The sequence below is a fragment of the Fopius arisanus genome, unplaced genomic scaffold, assembly GCF_000806365.1.
Source record: "Fopius arisanus strain USDA-PBARC FA_bdor unplaced genomic scaffold, ASM80636v1 scaffold00107, whole genome shotgun sequence".
Classification (NCBI taxonomy): Eukaryota; Metazoa; Arthropoda; class Insecta; order Hymenoptera; family Braconidae; genus Fopius; species Fopius arisanus.
Window position 1 is genome coordinate 378,456 of NW_011887846.1, and position 22,275 is coordinate 400,730.

The following is a 22,275-nucleotide window of genomic DNA, read 5'->3' on the forward strand; positions in this document are numbered from 1 at the left end:
GCCTTTCCATTTTTGAGTTCCTTTATCACCGTTGCTATTTCCCGGTCTGTTATTTCTTTCCCCAGCTCACTCTCTTTTATCTCTCTTACTTTCTCTCTCCCTGTGGTTCCTTCTTGCTCCTCCCTTCCCTTCTCTTCCCCCCTTTGTATTGATAATTTATTAGCAATAATAACTATAGGATATTTAATGAAAAAGCAATTCTTCACTTTTTAAAAATTATTTTGAGTCTATAAACTTGACTTTTTCGATATTTCCAAGGTTTTTGTGAGCTTCTATGATTTCTCGAGACTTTTAGTCATCTTTTGTGAGTGTTTTACCAGATTTTTAAATTAATAAAGATTTTTCACTTACAAATTTCAAAATTGGAGCCAGCAAACTGCCCAACATCGCAGTAACGTTGAAAGTCAGGAAACACATAATAGAAGAATACAAATCCTTATGAACAATGAATTCAGGATCACTCTTTCTTATGCCCGATTGAACAGCTGGAAATAGTGCGAGTGTAACAAAGAATACGAAGAATATATTGAACAGCTGGACTGAGCATTCTCGGATAATCTTCAAGTACGGTGGCCTGTCCTTCCGGCCGACGTTTTTCGTCTTCTCTTTGTTCGCCAGGAGCTCGTGGTAACGATAAAACCTCTGAAATAATTGATGATAATGTAATTAAAATATTGACAGATATTTCTGTCAATTCAGAAGAAAATTAAGATGAGAGTTGAAGGCCTCGATTTTTAGTAGAGGAGACCCGGGCAAAATGGGACACAAGATAAATTAGAATGAGGAGGATTCAATGGGAGACGAGGAGAAAGAATCGATCGTAAGAATCCATTATTCAACATTTCAATTTTCCACAATTTTATGACACATAACTGATAAAAAAATATTGAATTCCCATATGGGTAATTCCACGAAAATAGTTATTATCACGAAAACACTGTTTTCATCATCATAACAAGATAACACATACTACTACGTGACCAAGTTAGTGCCGAATGACCAGATATATCCTTGAACATTCTTGGAGACGAATGACTTTTCTGAAAATGTGATTTACCAGTCGATGCTGTGACATTCAAGAGTATTTATGTGAGTACCGTGTCTTCAATAATGAATTTATTCATCATTTTTTCCACTATAGCACACACCATACTCGGAATTGACATACGAAACGTGCCGTCACATGTTTCTTATTTATTTCATTAAAATGTGATAATTTTCTGCTACCGTTCTCAAGAAATATCTCAAAACGTACTGTCAGTGTCAGTACAGTGACTTTCTGAAAATCTTCTCCCGATGGAATACTGATTGACATGAGTACTTCAAAATTAGTACACTCGGAGAGTACATCAATATTTTTCTACCAGATTCTGCCAATCTGTCTACGATCGTTCGGCTGAGGCTTGGGAAGCGCATCTGAATGGCCACGGTACTGACATAGATATCACTATTTCTGTGGAATCGCCCCCATAACGAATTTCATGATCAGAAACCAAAAATGAATGATTCAAATTAGATGGGGTATCTTGCGAGGATGTTTGAAAATCCAAAAAATAAGAAAACATCAGTATAATCAAAAGAAAGAATTAATTTAGAAAAAAACACTGCGACACTTTTAGACTATCTCCAACATGTTTTGGCGAAAAGAAAGAAATGGTTGGAATTTTTTTTACTAATAATTAAAAACGCTTTTCCGCGAGTGTCTCATTTCACCCGGGGAGTCCCCTAATTCCTTCATAGATTCACAGTCGAATTCGCAATTAAAGAGCTCTTTTGGTGGTTTTAATGGTTTTTTAATCGAATGCCGGAATTTATCCGGTGGGCGCTACTCACATTTATGGGAAGAGCGAAGTACGTGTCAAAACAGGCGAGAATAATGAACAATGCAGTTATGAAATAGTATATTGCTGCGGTACGTAGGTTCGGTGTCATCACCCGCGTCAGGATATTAATGACAGCTGTAAGCGTCCCACTGATATTCTGCAATTTAATTTCCACTCATTACTCCAATCACCATCTCCAACGAAGAATTACGTTTCCTTTATTAACACGATTAACGTAATTATCGATCATCTCAAAAACTACGGATTTAATCTGAAAACGTCAGAGGACTTTTTCACAGTTCATCAAATTTTTAAGAAACTAGATGAGACGAGCTACTTGGGCTGCACGGAATTCAACATCTAATGTTCAAAATCATATCTTCTATTTTCATTCTTCATTCCGGGTCATTCCATCGAGATCTTCAAATCGATATGTGATATATCTCCGTTAGTGCACTGTAAACTCTCGATAAATGGCGAAAACTGAAATTTTTATGGTGTGACATAAAGTGAAAAATGGAAACAATGTGCTATAACTTGATGACCATTCAGTTAAATTACATTTGTCATACACCAATTTGAAGAGCAATAAATGCTCTTCAGAATGATCTATGAATTTAATTGCCTGATCCATCCAGAAGCATGAAAAATTGAGATAAACTTAATTTTTTGGGCAACATGAAAATAAGTTTTCACCTAAAACTGTCATAAGGCAATGAAAAATCGTCAGAAATTAACAAATAAGGTGCCATTTTGAAGTTTGCTGATTAAGCTTTCCAATGAGTATGCGCCGTGTATGCGTCATAACACATGTGCCTGATCAGACTCTCGGATCTGTTACTTATGAATCATCTGTTTCATCTTCATCTGTTTTCCATAAAAATTTATAGTTTTCGAGATAAAACGATAATTAAGGGAGAAATGAAATTCAATTTATCGCAATTTACTGATAAATTTGTCGTACCGTTCCCAGAACTATTGCCCCAGTGTATTTCCCTGGCAATTTCGCTCCCAATCCGAAGACAGAGTTCTGATAAATTCCATTAGCAGCTGGAAATTAATAAATGTTTAAGGGCCGACTGGATTATCTGGAAAAGATTATTTACTCCAAAATTGGGATTCCTAATTACTCTGGCGATTAATCGTTTTTTTCAATAATTGTTAGCTAGCGTTCTAGCGGTTGTCAACAATTAGGCCGCTAGCTAACAATTATCGAAAAAAAAAAACGATTAATTGACGGAGTAATTAAAAGTCCCAATTTTGGAGTAAATTATCTTTTCCAGACAGTCCATCCGGGCCTTAATCATTCCTAGAATTACGGATGGATGGGAATATTTCTCGGATTAAAAATTATTCATTCTGCGAGGCGATAATTGTTCGTGGAATAGTTTCTATGGACTTACTGTTTAGAATCACTACAGAAGCCATTGTCATCCAGAAAAATGGAATAGGAAAACCTGAGGTGTCAGCCATAGCCATCACAACTGTGAAAACGAAGATTACAGCCTGAATCGTCAGTCCCCAGACTATTCTGGTCGTCATACTTCCACTGCAAAAATTACAGAATTATAAATACTAATTTCAACAATTTTTCAATTTTTACATGTATTTTTTTATTCAAGCTTCAAGCCTTTTCTTTAATTCCTCATTTATTTATTCTTAAAACTGCCAATTAAATGAGAAAAACGAAAAGGTTTTTTAGCAGATTAAATAATTAATGAAATAATTCTTCTGGTTTTTCAAGTGACACGTGAAATTCGACAGATTATCGATAACTCTTGATCAAATCGATAGAATTGGAAAATGCCGATGGCATTATGAAGAGCTACGTGAGGCCTCTAGAATGACTCACAATCTATTCTCATAAATTGCATCGAATGCTGTGATAATTAATAATAAGCGTGAATTTTATAACGTGACATAATGATGGAAAATGGAAAAACTTGAATAGCTCTTTAAAAACGCAACTGAATACAACTGCTGTTCATTACAAAGAAGAAGAAATTTCTCTTCAAATGGTATAGGGGAGAGCCGGGCAAAATGGGACACCATTCTGATCGTAAAATTCCTTATATGGGAATTTAACATTTTTTTATCAGTCGACTGTAATTAAATTCTTAGATTCTTACGATCGATTTTCTCCCTCATCTCGCATTGAACCTCATTCATCCAATTTCGCCCTCATTCCACTTTATCCTGTGCCCCATTTTTCCCGAGTATCCCTCATAAATATTCCTATTCATTTACTTTGGAACTATAGAAAAATTAAAACAAATTTGAAATTAGAAATGACGAATTTAGGCAAAACCGGAAAATATTCATGTTACTTCTTATAGCAAAAATTTTTTGAAATCTATTAAATAAGTTTTTAATTAATTACACAATATATTATCTCAATATCAAAAGAAGAAAGGAATCACCCTAAAAATTCAAGGAAGGCGTTACATACACGGATAATTTATTTTAAAGAATTAATAGAGTTCAAATTAACGGGCAGCGAACGAAATAAAAATTAAAAAATTATAGTTTGCTTGTTTTTCAATGAAAATATTGAATATCTGAATGGATTCTAGCATTCACCTGAATGGAATGAATACGTTGACCCAATTGAATATTAAATTAGGAATCTGGGCAGCAAAGCAGACGCTTCCCACGTACATATTCCCATAATAAGTGATGTTGGGATCTCCAGTATAATTTGGCGAGAGCTTGTACTTCTGGAAATACTGAAATAAAAAAATAAAAAATATTCCATGAGGTGTAATTTCATAGAAATGACGTGGAGTGCAAAATACGTGGATTAATTGACACGTCGTTGGCAGTATCAAGTGTTTTAATTGTTATCTGAGTCACTTACCCCCTCGGCTGTGATAAACATGTTCCAAGGCATCAGAGCACCTATACCGTGCAGCAGCATTATGAAATACACGATGTTGAGTCTAGAATTAATCACAAATCAAATGGAACATAATTAATTATTTCTAAACTCCGAAGTTAATTTATGGTAATGATGGGGGACCGGTTTCTGCTATTCATTTTTAATTAATTCGTTAAAGTCCTTTGAGGCCTGAATATTTTAATCTAATCAATGATGACATCGATCTGTCAATTGTCAATTGTTTAACCTTGACATCCAAAAAATTCAGTTTTGGGAAAAGAGGGAGCAATTGAGAGTGGTTTTTCGCGAAGTGCCGGGGAATGAAGGGAGATAACGGACTTTTCGTCGGGACCTTTTTTACGGGAAAAAGAGAGATCTATAAAAAAGGTCGTATACAAATTTTCGCTAGCTCGCGTAGATTCTGCGAAATTGACACAAAACTTAACTTTATTCATTACATTGGGAGGGCTGCAGGAAAGAGTGAAATTTTGAGTGAAAAATCTCGAAACAGAATGGAGATGATGACATTTTTGTAAAAGCCTTTTTTATGGAAAAAGGTCGGATCTACAAAAAAGGTCATATACAAATTCTCGCTAGTTCGCCTAGATTCTGTGAAATTCACGCGAAACTAAACTTTATTCATTCGATTTGGAAAACCACAAAAAAAAAAATGAAATTTTGAGTGCAATAACTCGAAACAGGATGGAGATGGCGAATTTTTTGTGAAGACCTTTTTCATGGGAAAAGATCGGATCTACAAAAAAGATTCTATACAATTTTTCGGTAGGTTTTGTAGATCCCGAGATATTCACAAAAAGAGTAGATGAATTCAAGAAATTGAATGTTTTTCGATTTAAATTCGTTCAATTAAACAATTCATACCTATCTCTGGGTGGATTGAGTTCAAGATCAGCCTGATCCATAGTGACCCCTTTGAAATTGAGTTCGTCGTCGGGTCTTCCAGTGCCCTCCCAACCTGGCGATAGCCTGACGGGTTCAGAGCCTTAAAAAATGCGTTCCAAATGAAAAAAATAAAAAATTAAATCCCCTCTTCCTCTCCAATCACTGCTTCATTCAACAACCGGCATCAATGATCTCCTTGATAACTCCCGCAATATTAAATCAACAAGTCAACCCGATAAATGAATAACTCGAGTATGATGGACCAATTCGCATCAATAGAATGATTAAATCGGTATCTTTCAATCTAACATTCGTGAAAACTATCGTTCGTTCATGAAAAGAATTTTGAAACCTTCAATTTTATCTCTGAGTTGGAGGCAGAGCACAGAATATTCCACTACATTTCCATTATATTTTTGTTGATTTAGTGAATGAAGAGTCAGACATAAGTAAGCAGAAATTTACCGATAATATCTCGTGACAGAAAAGTGCTATATGTTTTTAGTTTGCAATTCTTATCGTCTGAAAAAAAGCAGGAAGAAAACTAAATTAAAAAAACATTAAAATTGGGTGAAGTTTTTCCAAATTCTCAAGCAATTTATTCAAAATAATTGTTATTCCTCATTAAACAGAAGAGATTATACCATTGAAAATCATAACAATCTTCAAATTTCATTTTCCATTCTGTAAATATTGATGTATGGCTAAAACTACTGATTTTACGAGAAAAAGTGAAAAGATCATTTTCATCGGAAATTTAATTAGCTATTAAAAAGTCTCTTACGATTTTCACGGTAAATCGATAGTTTATGAGTTAGATCGATAATTACGAAGATGCGTTGAATCGTGTAATTTAATCAGTTCTGGACTGAACTGACGAATTTGATAATTAAAATAAATGAATTGAATTGTTAAATTGAGTTGGATTTGTGATAGAATATTGCTGAGAAGTTGTAGAACCTTGGATAATAATAAACTGTAGAACAGAGGCGTAAAATCGAGGACAAAATGAATTGGAGAATATTGAGAGTTGAATTGGTGGATGCAGTGAGGGATGACGAACCTTTTCTCTGAGGAATAGTTGAAAAACTGAGGATAAATGATAAGATGATCACAGAAAACTACCGTTGGATGTGACTGAGTGCGTGTCGACTGACTCGATAAAAAAGGAGATGGAATTCTGGTTGAGGACAGCATCACAAGGGATCAGCAGGAAATATAGAACTGGTTAGTATAGCCAAAAATTCTTGACCACGAGGTCGAGACTGCAGTGATAAAAAGCTAAAAAAAAATTCTAAAATGGTTAGGAAAGGTTTATTTATCTTGCACTTCCAAGTATTTGAACTTCAATGAAGAAAATACATGTCGAATCTTCTAAGAAATTGAAGTTATTGACACATTTGTACTAAAAATCGATTGATCTCGAGAATTATTGATTTTAGGAGAAAATCCATGGGACCTTTCTTGGAGGAAATTTAATCAGCTACAAAAAAGTTCCTGATGGTTTTCGTGTAAAATTGATAGTTTTCGAGATTAAGCAAATACTAGAACTGGCATCAGTGCAATTTTAATTTGGTTAGGTCAATAAATTGATTGTTATAAACAAAACTACTGACTTTAGGAGAAAATGTTATAAGATCTACTTTGTCGGAAATTTAATTAGTCACAAAAAAGTCCTTTCCCTATTTCACATCGTGTCAATAGTTTTCGAGATAAATTGGTAATTCCAAAAAATTTCAACGTGAGATAAATTTGTTTTTCAGTTTTGTCACATAAATAAATATGCATAGCTCGAAAATTATTAACCTTTCGACAAAATATGAAAAGTACTTTTTTTAAAAAAACTTAATCATCTACATAAAAGTCCTTTACCATTTCCCTGTTAAGTTAATACTTTTCAAGATAAATAGCTAATCACCAAAACCATTAACTACTTATTTTTCTTTATCAGTTCTTCTGACAAGTGCCGTCGATTAAACTAAAATGAATGAAAAAATTTTGAAAAACTCACCCTTTGCGACAATTCGAGGTGCATTTGAATCCTTGAGGAGATGTTCCTCAGCCCCCAGGAACTCCTGTTTCTTATACGTCCCCGCCATTTCAATTCCCTCTGACAATTCTAATTTCTTCTATCAGAAACAGTGGAAAATAGACACAGGATGTCTAAATAAAAAGTAAAACTGTCGGGTCAACGCATCGTGAGGCACGATAGAATAAAAAAAAATAATAATAAAAAATGCGTCAAATTGTAACGCGGGAATAATGAAAAGAGGCGATGGCCTGGTTAATAACCATTGGAATGAATTGAGGAATTTTCAATAAGAATTTAATCCAGTGATAATTTTAAATCGAGACACTGAGAACTGGTCACTGGGAGATCCGAGGGATTACCCACAGACAGATCATTTTCCACTTCTTTTTTCCTTTCCTCTTTTTCCTCTCAACACCCCACCATCGGTTTGTTAGGTTAAAAAAAGAAGGATTGGCGAACCCTCATGTGGTTGTGAGACCGTTGTGACGCGACACGAATTACCCCGATCTTTCACGATTATTTCCGATGACTTCAACGTCATTTGCACGTGGAATTTCTCAAATCATCACTCTTGGTGCAGATAAATATTGTGTTATACACCCATGCCACCCAAAATTAACGTTTCATCATTTTTCTGACAGACTTACTGTGGGATTGACGTGAAAAAATATAACGCTTTAGCGTTTTGTTGTTATTTAATGACTCATGGAGTTCAGGGTGGTAATATTTTTCTGTGTTTTTTATAAACTTTTTATAAACTAAAAGAATCACAAAAATGTGAAAATTATCGCACCGCCAGAAAATTCGTGAGTCATTAAGGATGTTTTGCTATTTTTGGTATTTTGTTATTTTTCCTGTTTTTCTGAGATTTATTGAAAACTATCGATCGGATTGGGATATAAAAATATAGCGTTTGTCCGTTCCATCATGATTGACTCTTTCATAAAGTTTCATCCCGGTACACTAATTTTTGTAACTTTTCACTAAAATTTAATTAAAAATTTAATTTTAATAAAAAAAAAAAATTAATAACTTTGAAGACAGTGGATTTAATACGTTAATTTAAGTTTATTGAAAATGGCACGAGGAAGAAATGTCTGTTCAATACGACCTGCCACAGCAGACTAAAAGTGGTCAACGAAACCAAAAGAAAAATCGTCATGTGATGAAGGATCCCCAGTCCCATTGCCACATGACCTCATGGCTTATGGCTTATGGCTTATGTTTATGTCTAATCCCAACGTCTCTCCTCTCTCTTCATGTTGATACATTTTTGAAACCATAGACTCATAGAAATCAATTCGTAGAAGACTGAGGCTATATTCTAACAAAAGTCAATAAATTTTAGTGAAAAATTATAAAAATTGGTGTATCGGGATGAAACTTTGGGAAAGGATAAATCATGATGTAACGGACAAACGCTATATTTTCATATCCCAATCCGATCGACAGTTTTCAATAGATCTCAGAAAAATAGGAAGAATAACAAAATACCGGCAGAACATCCTTAAATAGTGATAAAAGGCTGAAACGTCAGATTTTTTTTCATCCATCGATAATTAACCAAAACTCTTCTATTCATTTTATCAATGGCAATTATTTGACAATCAAGTAATTTTTTTACTTTCAGTGAAATTTACGATATTGAGTTTAATGTCGATTTTTTTCTGTAATTTTTATTATTTCCTCTTTGAGTCTTCGATTTACAGTTCTAATGATTTTGTATAGGTGAACATTAAATAAAACTATAATTAAATCAGTGAAAAGCTGATATGCGATTTATATGATGTAACTAAGGCCAGTTTTCATCTAAATGATCGCGTAAATTTATTAAATAAAAAAAATGGATTGGAGGTAGTGGAAGGGGAAGTTGTATGGTGTATAGATACTTGGTAGCTATCGGTGGTCTTTCGTGTAAGAAACGTGTACTTGGCCGATACGCTACCGCGTATCTCGATGGGTATTTGTGAGGATAATGAAGGTCATTGCGGATTTTACTGGAATGGAATTATTATTTTTTGAAATGTGACTCCAGAAATTTGACAGGTTATTAGATGTAGCTCTTGATGAAGTCGATGGAATCGGAAAATTCAGACGGTATTGTGAAAAGCTTGTTGTATACACTCAGGAAAAAAATAGTAAATTGAAATAAAAATTGTTTTAAAAGTAACAGACGAAATCAGCGAAAAAAAAAATTCACGTGGTTATCAAATAATTTTCATTGACAAAGTGAATTAATTTTGGCTATATGTGGGTGTCGAACATCCTTAATCATCATATTTTGAGTCATCATTTGTATGTGGCTGGAATTATTTTAAATTATCCATTTCAATGAATAAAAAAGACGTTCCAGTGATGGTTCTTGAGTTTTAATGATTTTAAATTGTTTTTTTGGGATAGCTCCGGATTGGGGGGAGGTAGAGTAATTTTTTATAGGACCTTTTTTGTAGAGCCGAGTAATAGCTATGAAAAATGTATCTTGTGAATTTTTGTAGCTCTGGTAGTTTCGGAGTTATTCTAAAAAAATTAGTGTCGATTTACAGAATTGAATTGTTTGTTAATTTACAGAGTTCAATTAATTAAATAAGGAAACCAAGTAATTGCGGAATTGAGGAGAAAACTTGAATATGGAGAAGTCATCATAATTTTGGGAAATTTGATTTTTCTTTAAATCAATTTCAAACGATTTATTAATGAAAAAATTGTTTCGGAGCCGAGTCTTGAATTTTTAAAATTTCAAGTAGTTTTTTGGGAATATCGTAGGATCGGGGGGAGATAGAACGATTTTTTATAAGACCTTTTTTGTAGAGATGAATAATAGCTGTAAAAAATGTTCTCAGTAAATTTCTGTAGCTCTAGTAGTTTCGAAGTTATTCTTAAAAAATGGATTGAAATTTACGAAATTTCATTGAGTCTGTTAATTTACAGAATTTAATTAATTAATTAATGGAATCCACTAATTATTAAATGGAGGGCTATCGTTAAATAGTAGAAAATCATTATGATTTTGGAAAATTTCAAGTTGATTTACCGAAATATTTCGAAATTGGGGGGAGATGAAGTGGTTTTTAATAGAACCTGTTTGTAAAACAAGATAATGGCTAGAAAAATAATATTTCTCTGGATCCCATAGGATTCCACAGAATTCCATGGGATTCCATAGAATTCCAAGATTTTATAAAATTTCAAAAGATTCCATAGGATTTCAAGTAAAAAAATTTCAATATCACCTGTACCCCAGATTTAAAAAGTGATTACTCCATGAGTACTAACTAAAAACTGGTCTAGAAAAAAATGGACCTATCCTAATCCCCCACTTCCCACCAGAATCATCGATGAAAAATCATAAATTTCGGATTCGTGCGTAGAGAAGAATAAAAAAAAATGAGTTGAAAAAAAAAAAATAAAAAAAGTGTCTCGACGAATGGCAACAAAAGTATTTCTCTGGATCCGATAGGATTTCACATGATTCCATGGGATTCCCTAGAATTCCAAGATTTTATAACATTTCAAAAGATTCCATAGGATTTCAAGTAAAAAAATTTCAATATCACCTGTACCCCAGATTTAAAAAGTGATTACCCCATGAGTACTAACTAAAAACTGGTCCCGAAAAAAATACACTTATCCTAGTCCCCCACTTCCCACCAGAATTATCGATGAAAAATCATAAATTTCAGATTCGTGCGTAGAGAAGAATAAAAAAAATGAGTTGAAAAAAAAAAATAAAAAAAAATCTCTCGACGAATGGCGTTGTCTCCCGCCGTTCCACACGTACACACCACTACAATTACCCGTAATGTGGTATACGTGGGTGACGCCAGTGCCAATATGGCGACGTAACAAATAGTTGTCTTGTCTTTTTGGCAAGCCCCGACAATCAATTGTTCGCAAACGCGAATTAATTACCCAATCGGTACCACTCAATTATAATTATCGAATTTCCCTCTCCTAGAGTCACTGGACAATTATCACCTGCTGATCGTACGTTCGCACTTTTATTTATTTTCCCGGAAATATGGGAGGCAATTGACTATTCCAGTGCGTCACAGTTCGCCGAAAAATTTCACTTTCATCGAGGAATACATTTTTTTCAACGTCAAGACACCATAATATGACTAGACTGATTCATTACAAAGAGATTATTCACCGGATGATGATTCCTGGAATATTTGGGTGATTTTTTCAGACAGCCCGACATTTTTTCGGGATTTTTCGGACATTATGTCTAGTGTATCCAACAAAATGAGAGGTAAGTCTCGGGGTTAACCTTTATTTCCATTTTTATTACCAATTTTTCTGGATGTATTTATTTTTTCGAATTTTATAAGATCAATTCTGCAAATTTTTATCTGAATTTTTATTACTATTTCAGGATTTTAGGAAGAATTATTGTGGGATTTCACGGAGTTCTCGTTTCTTGAATTTTTCTTATCACTTTAGATTTTCTGCTTTTCGCACAATCTCGAGAACAATTCATTTAAAGAGTTATTGCCGATATTCTCTCACTTTTCATGTTTCTTTTACAAATTTATGATAAACGGTTGATAAAGTTGTCGTAAAACAAATATTTTAACTATTATTATTATTCAATATCTCACGAGGTTTTATCACTGAGGAAGAATTTCCCGACGTTCTCAGTAAACTTTAACAAAAGTTCACAGATTCGTATAATTTTGCAAACAATTTAGAGCACTAAACACACGACTATAAAATTTAGTGAGTCATTGAAGAATGATAAAGAATGATAAAGATAAAGGAAACGGTATATTTTTTTTCTCTAATCTGTTCCAGAGTTTTCCAGAAATTCAAAAACTCGATAACTCCTGAATATAAAAAAACAAAGAAACTTTATCCTTTAAAAAGATCTAGAATCTTCCCATAATTTAAATACTATCGAAGACAAATTAATATTTAATTAATATTTAATTAGAAAACTAACGTAACATTTTGTGTCACCTTTTTATTTTGCTAATATATCATACGATATAATAATAACTTTTTCAAAGAAATTAAAAATGATGTCAGTCATACAATATATATTTAATGTATATTTTGATTATTTATTTATTCATCATAATCTGAATCTCAATTGAAAACTACAGAAAATGTTTTTCAAACCCAAACATGGCTTCCCTTTTTTGCATGTGTAATTTTATTATTTTTAAACTATTGTCACACTAGTCCCTAAAACAAACTCAAAATAGTTGTAATTTTCCAACAGCTTAAATTTTCTACAGAAAAGTCTCATGACATTTCCCACGACCCTCCGAGATTCTCAAGATAAATCGTCTACCCATCCCCTCAAAAATCGCCAGCACCTGTTAATCCCTGAAATCTTGCAAAAGTCGAATGATTGTGTTTTTATTAAATATTGTTCTTTTCCAAAGGTCCAGGACGTCCCCCAAAGTCCAAAAATGCGTGCACATGGTGCAATGAGACGAAGCAGCCGCTGAAGTATGTCCTGCCGACCCAACATGGCAAGAAAGAGTTCTGCTCTGAGACTTGTCTCTCAGAATTTCGTAAGGCATACGTACGCGGTGCATGCGTGCAGTGCGATAATGTGATCAGAGGTTCTCCAGTGAAGCTGGAGCAGAAAGACGGCCCGACAAAAGACTTCTGCTCGTCATTCTGCCTGAACAAGCACCAGAAGAAGGAGATCCAGGCAGAATCAAAGAAAAATACGAGTGATCAGCCATCACCAGCAGCATCTCCTGCTCCTTCGGGTATTCCAAGCAGTAGTGGAATACTTCCCCAGTCTTTTCCAACGAACAGCAAGACAAATGGCACTGGTAACCAGGTAAATGCCTCACCCTCGACCTCGACGGGTCCCTTTCAGTACGAGACCTATCAGACCTTTGACTGGGAGATGTACCTCAAGGAGACAGACAGCACAGCAGCACCAGCTGAGTGTTTCAAGCAGCATGCTGTTCCCCCGAGCAATGAATTCAAGATGGGAATGAAGCTGGAGGCACTGGATCCACGAAATCTCACCTCAACATGCATTGCATCTGTCGTTGGTGTCCTGGGGCCACGACTGAGACTCCGATTGGATGGATCTGATAATAAAAATGATTTTTGGAGGCTTGTGGACAGCAATGAGATCCACCCTATTGGTCACTGTGAAAAATCAGGGGGAATGCTTCAGCCACCTCTTGGTTTTCGAATGAATGCCTCCATGTGGCCCATGTTTTTGCTGAAGACTCTCAATGGAGCTGAAATGGCGCCCGCCAAGGTCTTTAAAAGAGAACCCAAAACACCAAGGACAAATACATTCGAGATTGGACAGAAACTCGAGGCAATTGACAAGAAAAATCCACAGCTTATCTGCACAGCTACAATTGGTGGGGTCAGAGATGACATGATTCACATTACTTTTGACGGCTGGAGGGGGGCTTTTGATTACTGGTGTAGATACGACTCGAGGGATATTTTTCCAGCTGGATGGTGCTTCAAGAGTGGCCATCCACTTCAACCTCCAAGGCAAAAAGCAACTGGCCCAAATCGATTTAAATCGAGAAACAGCAATGTTTTACCTGTGATGGCGGTCTCTGGAAGTGGTGCTGGAGCTGAACCTGCTGTTGCACTTGTCAGTCCTGCTGGTTCGAGTGCACCACCTCAGCCAGCTACTGAGCCTGATACAAGCACTGCTAATAATAAACCAAGAACTCTCGACAATGTGACTGTTCACGTGAATCATAACTGTTCATGTGGTCCCTATTTTGATCCGAAGAAGGTCAAGGCCCTGTCCTCGCCCTTCGGCCCAGGCTCAATTTCCAGCGTCCTGAGAGAGGTCTTCCAGGCATTTCTGATGGCAGCAATGAGTCCCAGGCAGATGCTCAGTCTTCTGAAACGAGGGGAAGGCGAATGCATAAGTTTAACACTGGAGAGTAAGTTGACGTCAGTTAGGGTGCCAGTCTTCCTCGAGGAGGAGGATTTCTACGTTTATATAAGGCGACAGCTCGAGGAGCTGTGCGCCTGCGAGAGACTCGTCTACAGGAGGCAGGAGACGTGCGACAAGTGTCCCAGTGTTCAGAGTAGCTCGTTGGATCGGGAGGATAGCAATTCTGGAGCTGAGAAGAGGCGGTGGTCTACTGAGAATCAGATGAATCAGGATAAAAATCAACCGACTGGTGATATTGTGGCACCCAGTGCTGCCAAGCAACAGAGGAAATCTATACCTGGTGGGTTTGGAGAGCTATTGCAATTGGAAATTCTTGACTGACAAATTTTTATTTTCACTAGGGCAATATCAGACAGATTCAATCGTTCATTGTTCGATACAGAATGGAAATAGGCAAATGAAAATAGTATCATCGGAAAGCATAGAAAGTGAGCTTTGAAATCGTTTTAGTATATTTCGTAACTAGTGCGGAAAAGTGATGTTGGGTGTATGGGAGGTTTATAATTCCACATGCCAAAAACAAATTTCTGTTCGAGTTGCGAACGATATTTTTCTTCGCAATGTGCGGGAAAGTAACTTTTTAGGCACGCGGAGTGAAGCGAAGCATGCCTAGAAAGTTACTTTCCGGCACATCGTGATGAAAAGAATATTTCATTTGTTTCATCTGTGAAATCGTGAAAATTTTCACATAATCGTTAACACACAAGATAAGTCTGACACGTCATTATGCCGTCTATTGATTCATAACTCAGGACAGAATGAAGGTAACCAAATGAGCTGAAGGTCATTCGGAAGCTAAAAGAATGAGCTTTAAAATGGTATATGTAATATAATACTCATTGGTAATCCTCCATTAATTTGATAAAAACATTGAAATATGGCAAAAATGCAAAGTAGACTTTTCATATGATCACATGCTTGAACGTTCATAACTCAAGACTAAATCGATACTAAGGATAGAAAATAGTATCATTCGAAAACCCAGACAATAAGCTTTCAAATGACACACGGGTGTTGAAAATTCGGTCGAACCTAAAACCTCCAAGGTTAAATAATCGTAACTTCGGTTTGCGTATAGAAAAAATGATGACGTTCAAACCATTCGAAAGCTGATTTCATGAGCTTTGAAATGGTATATAATGATACATATGATTTATATATAACCGGAGGGAGACACCGAGGACTGAAAGTATCAAGTGACTGGAGTGGACAATGATTTTTTAAAGGATTATTAAAAAAATATATATATATATAGTATATAATTTCAGTAACAATATATAATATAATAATATAATGTATAGTATAGAATGGCTAATAGAACATAAATATGAATATAAAGGATTCTATGATATATTCTATTTAGAGCTCGAACCTGCGACGTCGACGACTCAACCAGAAGCTGTTTCAAGCAGAATAACGTCAACAGAACCAGCAGAGTGGACCATCGAGGAAGTAATCCACTACATCGCCATCACAGACCCAGCATTAGGAGTCCACGCTGATTTATTCAGGAAGCACGTGAGTCTATTCATAATTTTTATGAATTTATTCTCTCATTAATTAATTTTAAAAATGTATAAAAAATTTGTGGCTTGTAGGAAATTGATGGCAAAGCACTTCTACTTCTGAATTCAGACATGATGATGAAGTACATGGGGCTGAAGCTCGGACCAGCACTGAAGATTTGCAATTTAGTAAACCGTATAAAAGGCAGAAAACACGTCATGCTATGACTGTTACAAACATCAAAATAAGACAAAGTTTTCGTTCAATATTTTTTTCATAATATTTTTATTATTCTTTGATGCAGAAACTGGGAGAAATTTGTTTTTTCATCAGAATTCATGATATTTAGTTTTGAGAGCGATTTTCCTAAGTGAAACTTTAGGAATTCATAAATATGTACAGTTAATGTGTATTATAAGTATGAATCAATTACCATAACTATTTAATAATTCGAGACAGTAGACTCCTGGTATTTTCCCCTCCAGAATCATTATTGTTTTTTGAAATACTAAAATGATAAATGAATATGTGAGATTTAATCACAATTCTTGAATATTTTGGTGATCTTATCCGTTTTGCACAGTTGCTTCAGCAATTGTGGATTTTTGCATCCCATGGCCTAATTTCTCCTCGAGATGTACATAATTAAGTGATAATACACATGTAACAGGTCATTATTAGGTATTAGGAATAAGTTTAGTTTCAAGGATAGAAGTCTTGTGATAGTTTAACTCAGAGAATTTAGGAATTGCATTGTTCTAAGAATTTTATGTCATTTCTCTTTATTCATCGAGTCGGGAATTAAATTGATAATAATGTGATGTGAATTTTTGAATTAAGGATAGGGATTTGCACAAGATTTATTTGTGAATTAGTTCTTACCTGTACCAAAGTCAGCCAGTAATTCAAGCTTTTTCACTTGATCGATGAAATGTACATATGAACTTCTTTTTTTTTCTCTTTGTATCGCGAAACCTTGTAATTTCATAATAGTCTATTAATATTGATTATTTCATTCTTACAATTTTTGCTTAATATTTTTTATAGTTTATATCACCCAAATTTGTTAAATTTATTATTCCTATTGACTTTGATTTTATTTCTTTGTTCGATTGACGTGTTGGGGGGACTGGAGATGAAAATACGAGGGATTGAGTTGTGTTGAGATGAGAGATGAATATTCACTGGATAAATCGATGAATAAAACGGTAATCCTTGAAAAGTAATGATTTTATTCATAATTTCCAATATTATGTCTGCCTCCAGTTATAATTGAGTGCAACAAACTGGTATAAACACCACTATTGTGATATAATACGGTATTGTTGTCGAAAAGGTGCTTGACAGATTCACTCAATTACAATGTACAAATTACCATAAGAATTTTCATAAAAATTCCTCTTCCACATTACCTTGCATTATCAATTAAATTATACGTGTATTATTTTAATATTCCGATCACAATGAGATTTATTAATATTTCGGGTACAATAAAGCGAGTACCCGCATGTTTCATCAATTTTTCATTAGTTATTGAATTTTTTATTTTACTGATCCATGCAGGTACTGCTTGATTTTCGTACTGAATCGATGGAAAATTGAGAAATAAAATGTGAGCATTACAAACGTATTTTATGGTATAAACTAGATTATTTTGAGGGGTGCGCCAATAGTTCGAATCAAATCGCATTATTTTTCTCGTGGGCTAAAACGTAAAGGCGTTAAGGAAATTCATTTGACAATTAGGGGAGAGCTGGGCAAAATGGGACACGTGTGAAAAAGCCTTTTTAACTCACACCCAGTCGTTTCTTTTTTTCGCTAAAAAATTTTGGACAGTGTCCCAGTGTTTTTTGCTAATTTAATTATTTTCTTACTTTTTTTATTTTTCAACAGTCTCAAGAAATACCCCCCATAATTTGAATCGCTCATTTTTTATTCTGAACATGAAATTTCTTATATGGAAATTGAACATTTTATTAATCAGTCAAGTGTAATAAAATTGTGGAAAACGTGAAATGTTGAATAATGGATTCATCCAATCGATTATTTTCCCGCGTCTCCCCTACTCCTTTTATAAAATAATGAAAATCTAAAAAAAATAGAGAATTAACTCATTGGTCTTTTTTGTAAATTAAAATAAAAAAAAATTTTGCGATTTACATAATGATTTTGAAGAATAGTCTTTTTATTTATCCGTCACTTCGAATAATTCGCACACCCCTGATTACTTGAAATAAAGAAGTTCTGTTGCCTAAGGAGTGACGAAAATTTAATCCTTATCACATCCTGCAAACATTTTTCATTTCAATCGTTCAACAAGAAATATCATCCTTAATTCTACATGATTTCATACTGTAACATTACGTTCTTGTTCACTCCTGTCGTGATTTCGAAAGGGGAAAAAATCAACTGCTGGTGCAGTGAATATAAACAAGAGTCTCAAGGAGACGTATTTGTTATATAAATACAGCTAGCACTTACAAACCATTTGCGCCCACCCGATGTAAATGTAAATTTTTAAATATCAAAAAATCTCCTGTCATGGTTGTTTCCATCATCTCCACATGAATAAATTTGGGATTTTATTCAGTAGCGAATTGATAAAGCGACACACATCGAATTTCATTTCTTATTATCCATTTATCTCGAAGACTATTTATCTACAATAAAAATGGTTAGGGACTTTTTTTCAGATAAATAAATAACCGAGAAAAAATGTCTTTTGTCATTTCTTCGAGCAATCAATAGTTTTCGAGATAAATCGCTGATTACGAATAATTTTTAATTTGACTCATAGCATTTTAACAGTTCGCTATTAAATTAATTATCGTTATGAAAAATTTAGCCAGGGTAAAATTTTAAAGATCTTCAGATTTTTAATTCGAGTAGCACCCAAAGTCATTGAATTTTCATCCACAATTTCTTGTTCTCCCGAATTATTCTCTTATCGGTGTGAGAGAAATAAATATACTGTGATAACATCGATAAATCTCCGGTCTCGGTGAATATTTTGGAGTTAATGGATGTGGCAATGACCCCAAAAGACTGCTCAGCGAAAAAAAATCACGGGAAAATAATGTTAAGGAGTGAGTCTACGTATTTCTTATTTTTCCTGGGACGTAGTTCTTGTCTATCATTGGCTCCTGCAGGAACATGTGTAAACATCGCTCGTTTTGGGCCAGTGGATGCCCAGCAATCCTTAAATTAAAATAAATCATTCAAATAAACCCAGAGGTTAATAATAATTAACTCTTGAGGAATTTTAATCCATTAAAATCCACTCTAATCAAATCCCAAAAATTTTACAATCAAATTTTAATCAATAAATCAATAGATAGTTTAATTGACTTTTACAAAACGCATTTAACAAATTATTTATATTTTTTTCAGGTTTGTAAAACTTTTGTTAAGAGATTAGAGGGAAGAGTTGGAGAGAAAATTTAAAAGAATTTTAGTGAGAATTTAAATAAACATGAAGGACTTCAATGAAAAAATTTCAAAAAACATTTCAAGGTATAAATAAATGGGTAACGCTCACTTATTAACGAAAATCTCTAATCCCTTCCTGCGATCCTCGATGAATTCGTCCTCGAAGATACCATCGTCCCCTCGAAAAGGCATCTGTCGCTTCCAGGCTTTACTGGGGAGTGGAGGCACGACAATCTGTAAATTATATTGCCATTAAAAAAAATCTCTGAGTGATGCCTAAATCATTATAATTCAACAACACCAATATAGACAGAAGGACTAGTAAAATAGATAATTTACAAGATAATTAATAATCTCTCGAAATAATTACCATAAGTTACATTTTTTCTTTATTTATTTCTACAGAAATTTGAAGTTTAAAGTAATAATTCTCGAAAAAACCAAATTTTAATCTAGAAATTAAGGGAATCATTTTTTAATTGTTTACCAATCTTTATTGTTTTTCGTATTTAAGAAATGACTATTCACTTAATGTGGGAAATTCAAATAATTCAAATAATTCAAATAATTCAAATAATTAATATTTAAGATTGATTTTTATCCATGGAGCGCAGGATAAAATGGAATGCAGCTAAAAAGGCATGAATAAAGAGATTCAATGGGTGACGGGGGAAGAAGTCTATCGTAACAATTAATTATTCAACATTTAAATTTTTCCAGAATTTGATTACCCTTGACTGATTAAAAAATGAATCCCTACCTAAAGAATTTTACGATTATAAGAAAAAAATGTTGAAAAATAAAAAAAAAGTAAGAAAACAAACGTATAATTAAACGAAAAACTTGAATCAACAAAAAACACTGGGACGTTTTTACTGTCTCCAACATTTTTTGGGGAAAGAAAAAATGAAATGACTGGGAATACGTTAAAATCACTTCTTCGGGAGTGTCCCATTTTGACGGACTCTATCCTATTGTTTAATATTGATTTGAAGATTTTATTTGAAAAAATCTACAGACCTTACTATCGCGTTCCAATTCGTTCCTCAGCCACTCAAAATCGCTGTACCTCCTCCTCACACTGGACTCCTTCACCTTGAAAACTGGCAGATTAGTCTGAAACAATCCACATCTGATTATTATTGAAGCCCCAATAGTCCAAGGTCATCATCCCTACGTCAACAATAATCCAAGAAATTACGAACAACTCCACAACAAACGATTTAACGTGAAAGACATCTTAAAATTAATTAGAAATGAAATTGAATTTAAATCAGATATCAATCGGGAATATCTTACCCATAAATTTTATACTCCCGTACGATCAACATTAGGTAAATCATACGATATTTAATAATCAACTTTGCAAATTCAACAACAAAAAAGTAAATACCACAACTCCATTCAGATACACTCCAGTTTCTGGGTAATATCTCGAAATCTATTAGAGATACTAGAATTTTGGTGGATACCTTTTTCGTAGCTGTCATTCACCTCTACCAAATCAATCTTTTCGAAAATTTTGCTATCTCTCCTAGATTCCATAAAACTCTCAAAAAACCGAGATTTCCAGAAACTCTAGTTAAAAAAAAATCTGGTTTCAATGATTAACATCATTTAATGACACGAATGGACAACCATTATCAAATATATTTTGGAAAATCACTAAACACCAATACCTAAAACAACAAAAAGAGTCAGAGGGTGGGGTGGAGGGAGCAAACAGGGGCAGAAGTAATGAATGACGTTCAGAGAACGACAAAAAATTTATGGAAATAAGGGAGTGAGAATGAGTCAAGAGGATGAGAGAATAAGAAAAAAAAAGGGGGTGGCAATTACCAATTAACCATTGAATCACTCACCCTCATCCGAACTTCATAATCGGTGTATCGTTTCTTGCCGACACCGTGAGTTATCGGATTGATCACGTCAATTTCAAGAAAATTAGCTGGTGCAGCGTACGCATCGTCCAACGTCTGTTTCTTGACATTCAATCGTCTTGTTGCATCCACTGTCGTATCAGCCATTATTAATTATTGTTGACGGGAATCACGGTATGACACAGATGCGAGAGAATATCCACCTACACGAGATAAGAGTTATAATGATAACCAAAGAGGATGATACACTGGAGTCTAGGTTCAGACAGATTCAGATTCCTCAGCTCTTGACGTTCGGAGTATCCAAAGGCCACAACTCCATTCGCAGTGTCATATGTGATTGGAACCCATGACAGGGATGGCGGTACCATCGCAATTGACAATTTCAAATAATTGAGATAACAGGGGAGATCAGCTTATGGTAAAGGTTCGACAGGGGGAACATACCTGTGAGTAAAGCACGCCACGAGACCGAGAAGGTCGGTAATGATGGTCGGAGGAGATGTAGAAAATGGATGAGGGAAACCGGGGTGATTGGAGTGCTAAACTGAAGTCTTCACCGGCGGAAGGTAAATGGAGAACATTATAATCTTCAAGTAATTCATTCAGTACTGAAAATTAATATGTTCTCTCCTAATTAGTATTAAGGGATGAAACCAAGGGGATTCGATTAAGGCCCGGATGGAGGGAATTTGTTCGCGATTGACAACTTTACACCCTCCTACTCCGCGGACAAAACCCGAACCTTGATCGCAAGCGATGCCTTGTCGCTAACTACGGCAATCGCTGGAAACAAGGGCAACATCAGAGAGTGGGGCTTTGGAGGGCGCCGACAAATTTTTTCATTCTTTTTTTTTTAATTCGAAAAGTGCATGGAGATATTCCAGATGCCACTAAGGTGGAATGCGAGATTTATAGCT

General features: G+C 34.7%; 3 protein-coding genes across 7 annotated transcripts; 1 reads left to right on the plus strand and 2 right to left on the minus strand.

The window, feature by feature from the left end:
• Positions 1 to 34: 34 nt before the first annotated feature.
• On the minus strand, positions 35 to 8,308 carry LOC105271334 (equilibrative nucleoside transporter 1). Of its 2 annotated transcripts, XM_011312813.1 has the most exons (10): positions 7,616 to 8,308; positions 6,070 to 6,126; positions 5,584 to 5,704; positions 4,681 to 4,762; positions 4,404 to 4,549; positions 3,227 to 3,372; positions 2,788 to 2,873; positions 1,834 to 1,980; positions 352 to 642; positions 35 to 141 (listed from the first exon to the last, which is right to left on the minus strand). In XM_011312813.1, exons 1-10 carry the CDS (start codon positions 7,701 to 7,703, stop codon positions 67 to 69), a joined length of 1,239 nt encoding a protein of 412 aa, XP_011311115.1. In that variant the 5' UTR covers positions 7,704 to 8,308; the 3' UTR covers positions 35 to 66. The 2 variants fall into 2 exon arrangements, with proteins under 2 accessions (XP_011311115.1, XP_011311116.1); XM_011312814.1 differs by lacking the exon at positions 6,070 to 6,126 and having other exon boundaries at positions 7,616 to 8,305.
• Scm (Polycomb protein Scm) lies at positions 1,162 to 17,268 on the plus strand. 4 transcript variants are annotated; one of them, XM_011312811.1, is made up of 7 exons: positions 1,162 to 1,429; positions 6,587 to 6,831; positions 11,592 to 11,888; positions 13,027 to 14,820; positions 14,882 to 14,968; positions 15,904 to 16,058; positions 16,139 to 17,268. In XM_011312811.1, the coding sequence occupies exons 3-7, from the start codon at positions 11,861 to 11,863 to the stop codon at positions 16,271 to 16,273; spliced, it is 2,199 nt and encodes a 732-aa protein (XP_011311113.1). In that variant the 5' UTR covers positions 1,162 to 1,429; positions 6,587 to 6,831; positions 11,592 to 11,860; the 3' UTR covers positions 16,274 to 17,268. The 4 variants fall into 4 exon arrangements, with proteins under 4 accessions (XP_011311113.1, XP_011311112.1, XP_011311111.1 ...); XM_011312810.1 differs by lacking the exon at positions 1,162 to 1,429 and having other exon boundaries at positions 6,380 to 6,831; XM_011312809.1 differs by lacking the exons at positions 1,162 to 1,429; positions 6,587 to 6,831 and having other exon boundaries at positions 11,425 to 11,888.
• Snx3 (sorting nexin 3) lies at positions 17,259 to 21,686 on the minus strand. Its single transcript, XM_011312807.1, has 4 exons — positions 21,338 to 21,686; positions 20,496 to 20,591; positions 19,585 to 19,709; positions 17,259 to 19,244 (listed from the first exon to the last, which is right to left on the minus strand). The coding sequence occupies exons 1-4, from the start codon at positions 21,500 to 21,502 to the stop codon at positions 19,139 to 19,141; spliced, it is 492 nt and encodes a 163-aa protein (XP_011311109.1). The 5' UTR covers positions 21,503 to 21,686; the 3' UTR covers positions 17,259 to 19,138.
• Between the last annotated feature and the right edge of the window lie 589 nt (positions 21,687 to 22,275).

Excerpts from the sequence above, each read along its gene's own strand:
- LOC105271334 (XM_011312813.1), bottom strand. The coding sequence starts at position 7,703 with ATGGCGGGGACGTATAAGAAACAGGAGTTCCTGGGGGCTGAGGAACAT. Across the intron at positions 6,127-7,615 it reads ACCTCGAATTGTCGCAAAGG|ACGATAAGAATTGCAAACTA; the intron begins GTGAGTTTTTCA and ends GCTTTTTTTCAG. Across the intron at positions 5,705-6,069 it reads TCTGTCACGAGATATTATCG|GCTCTGAACCCGTCAGGCTA; the intron begins GTAAATTTCTGC and ends GCATTTTTTAAG.
- Scm (XM_011312811.1), top strand. The coding sequence starts at position 11,861 with ATGTCTAGTGTATCCAACAAAATGAGAG. Across the intron at positions 11,889-13,026 it reads TGTATCCAACAAAATGAGAG|GTCCAGGACGTCCCCCAAAG; the intron begins GTAAGTCTCGGG and ends TCTTTTCCAAAG. Across the intron at positions 14,969-15,903 it reads ATCATCGGAAAGCATAGAAA|AGCTCGAACCTGCGACGTCG; the intron begins GTGAGCTTTGAA and ends TATTCTATTTAG.
- Snx3 (XM_011312807.1), bottom strand. The coding sequence starts at position 21,502 with ATGGCTGATACGACAGTGGATGCAACAAGACGATTGAATGTCAAGAAA. Across the intron at positions 20,592-21,337 it reads ATTATGAAGTTCGGATGAGG|ACTAATCTGCCAGTTTTCAA; the intron begins GTGAGTGATTCA and ends GGATTGTTTCAG. Across the intron at positions 19,245-19,584 it reads TTAGAGATTTTCGTTAATAA|GATTGCTGGGCATCCACTGG; the intron begins GTGAGCGTTACC and ends TTTTAATTTAAG.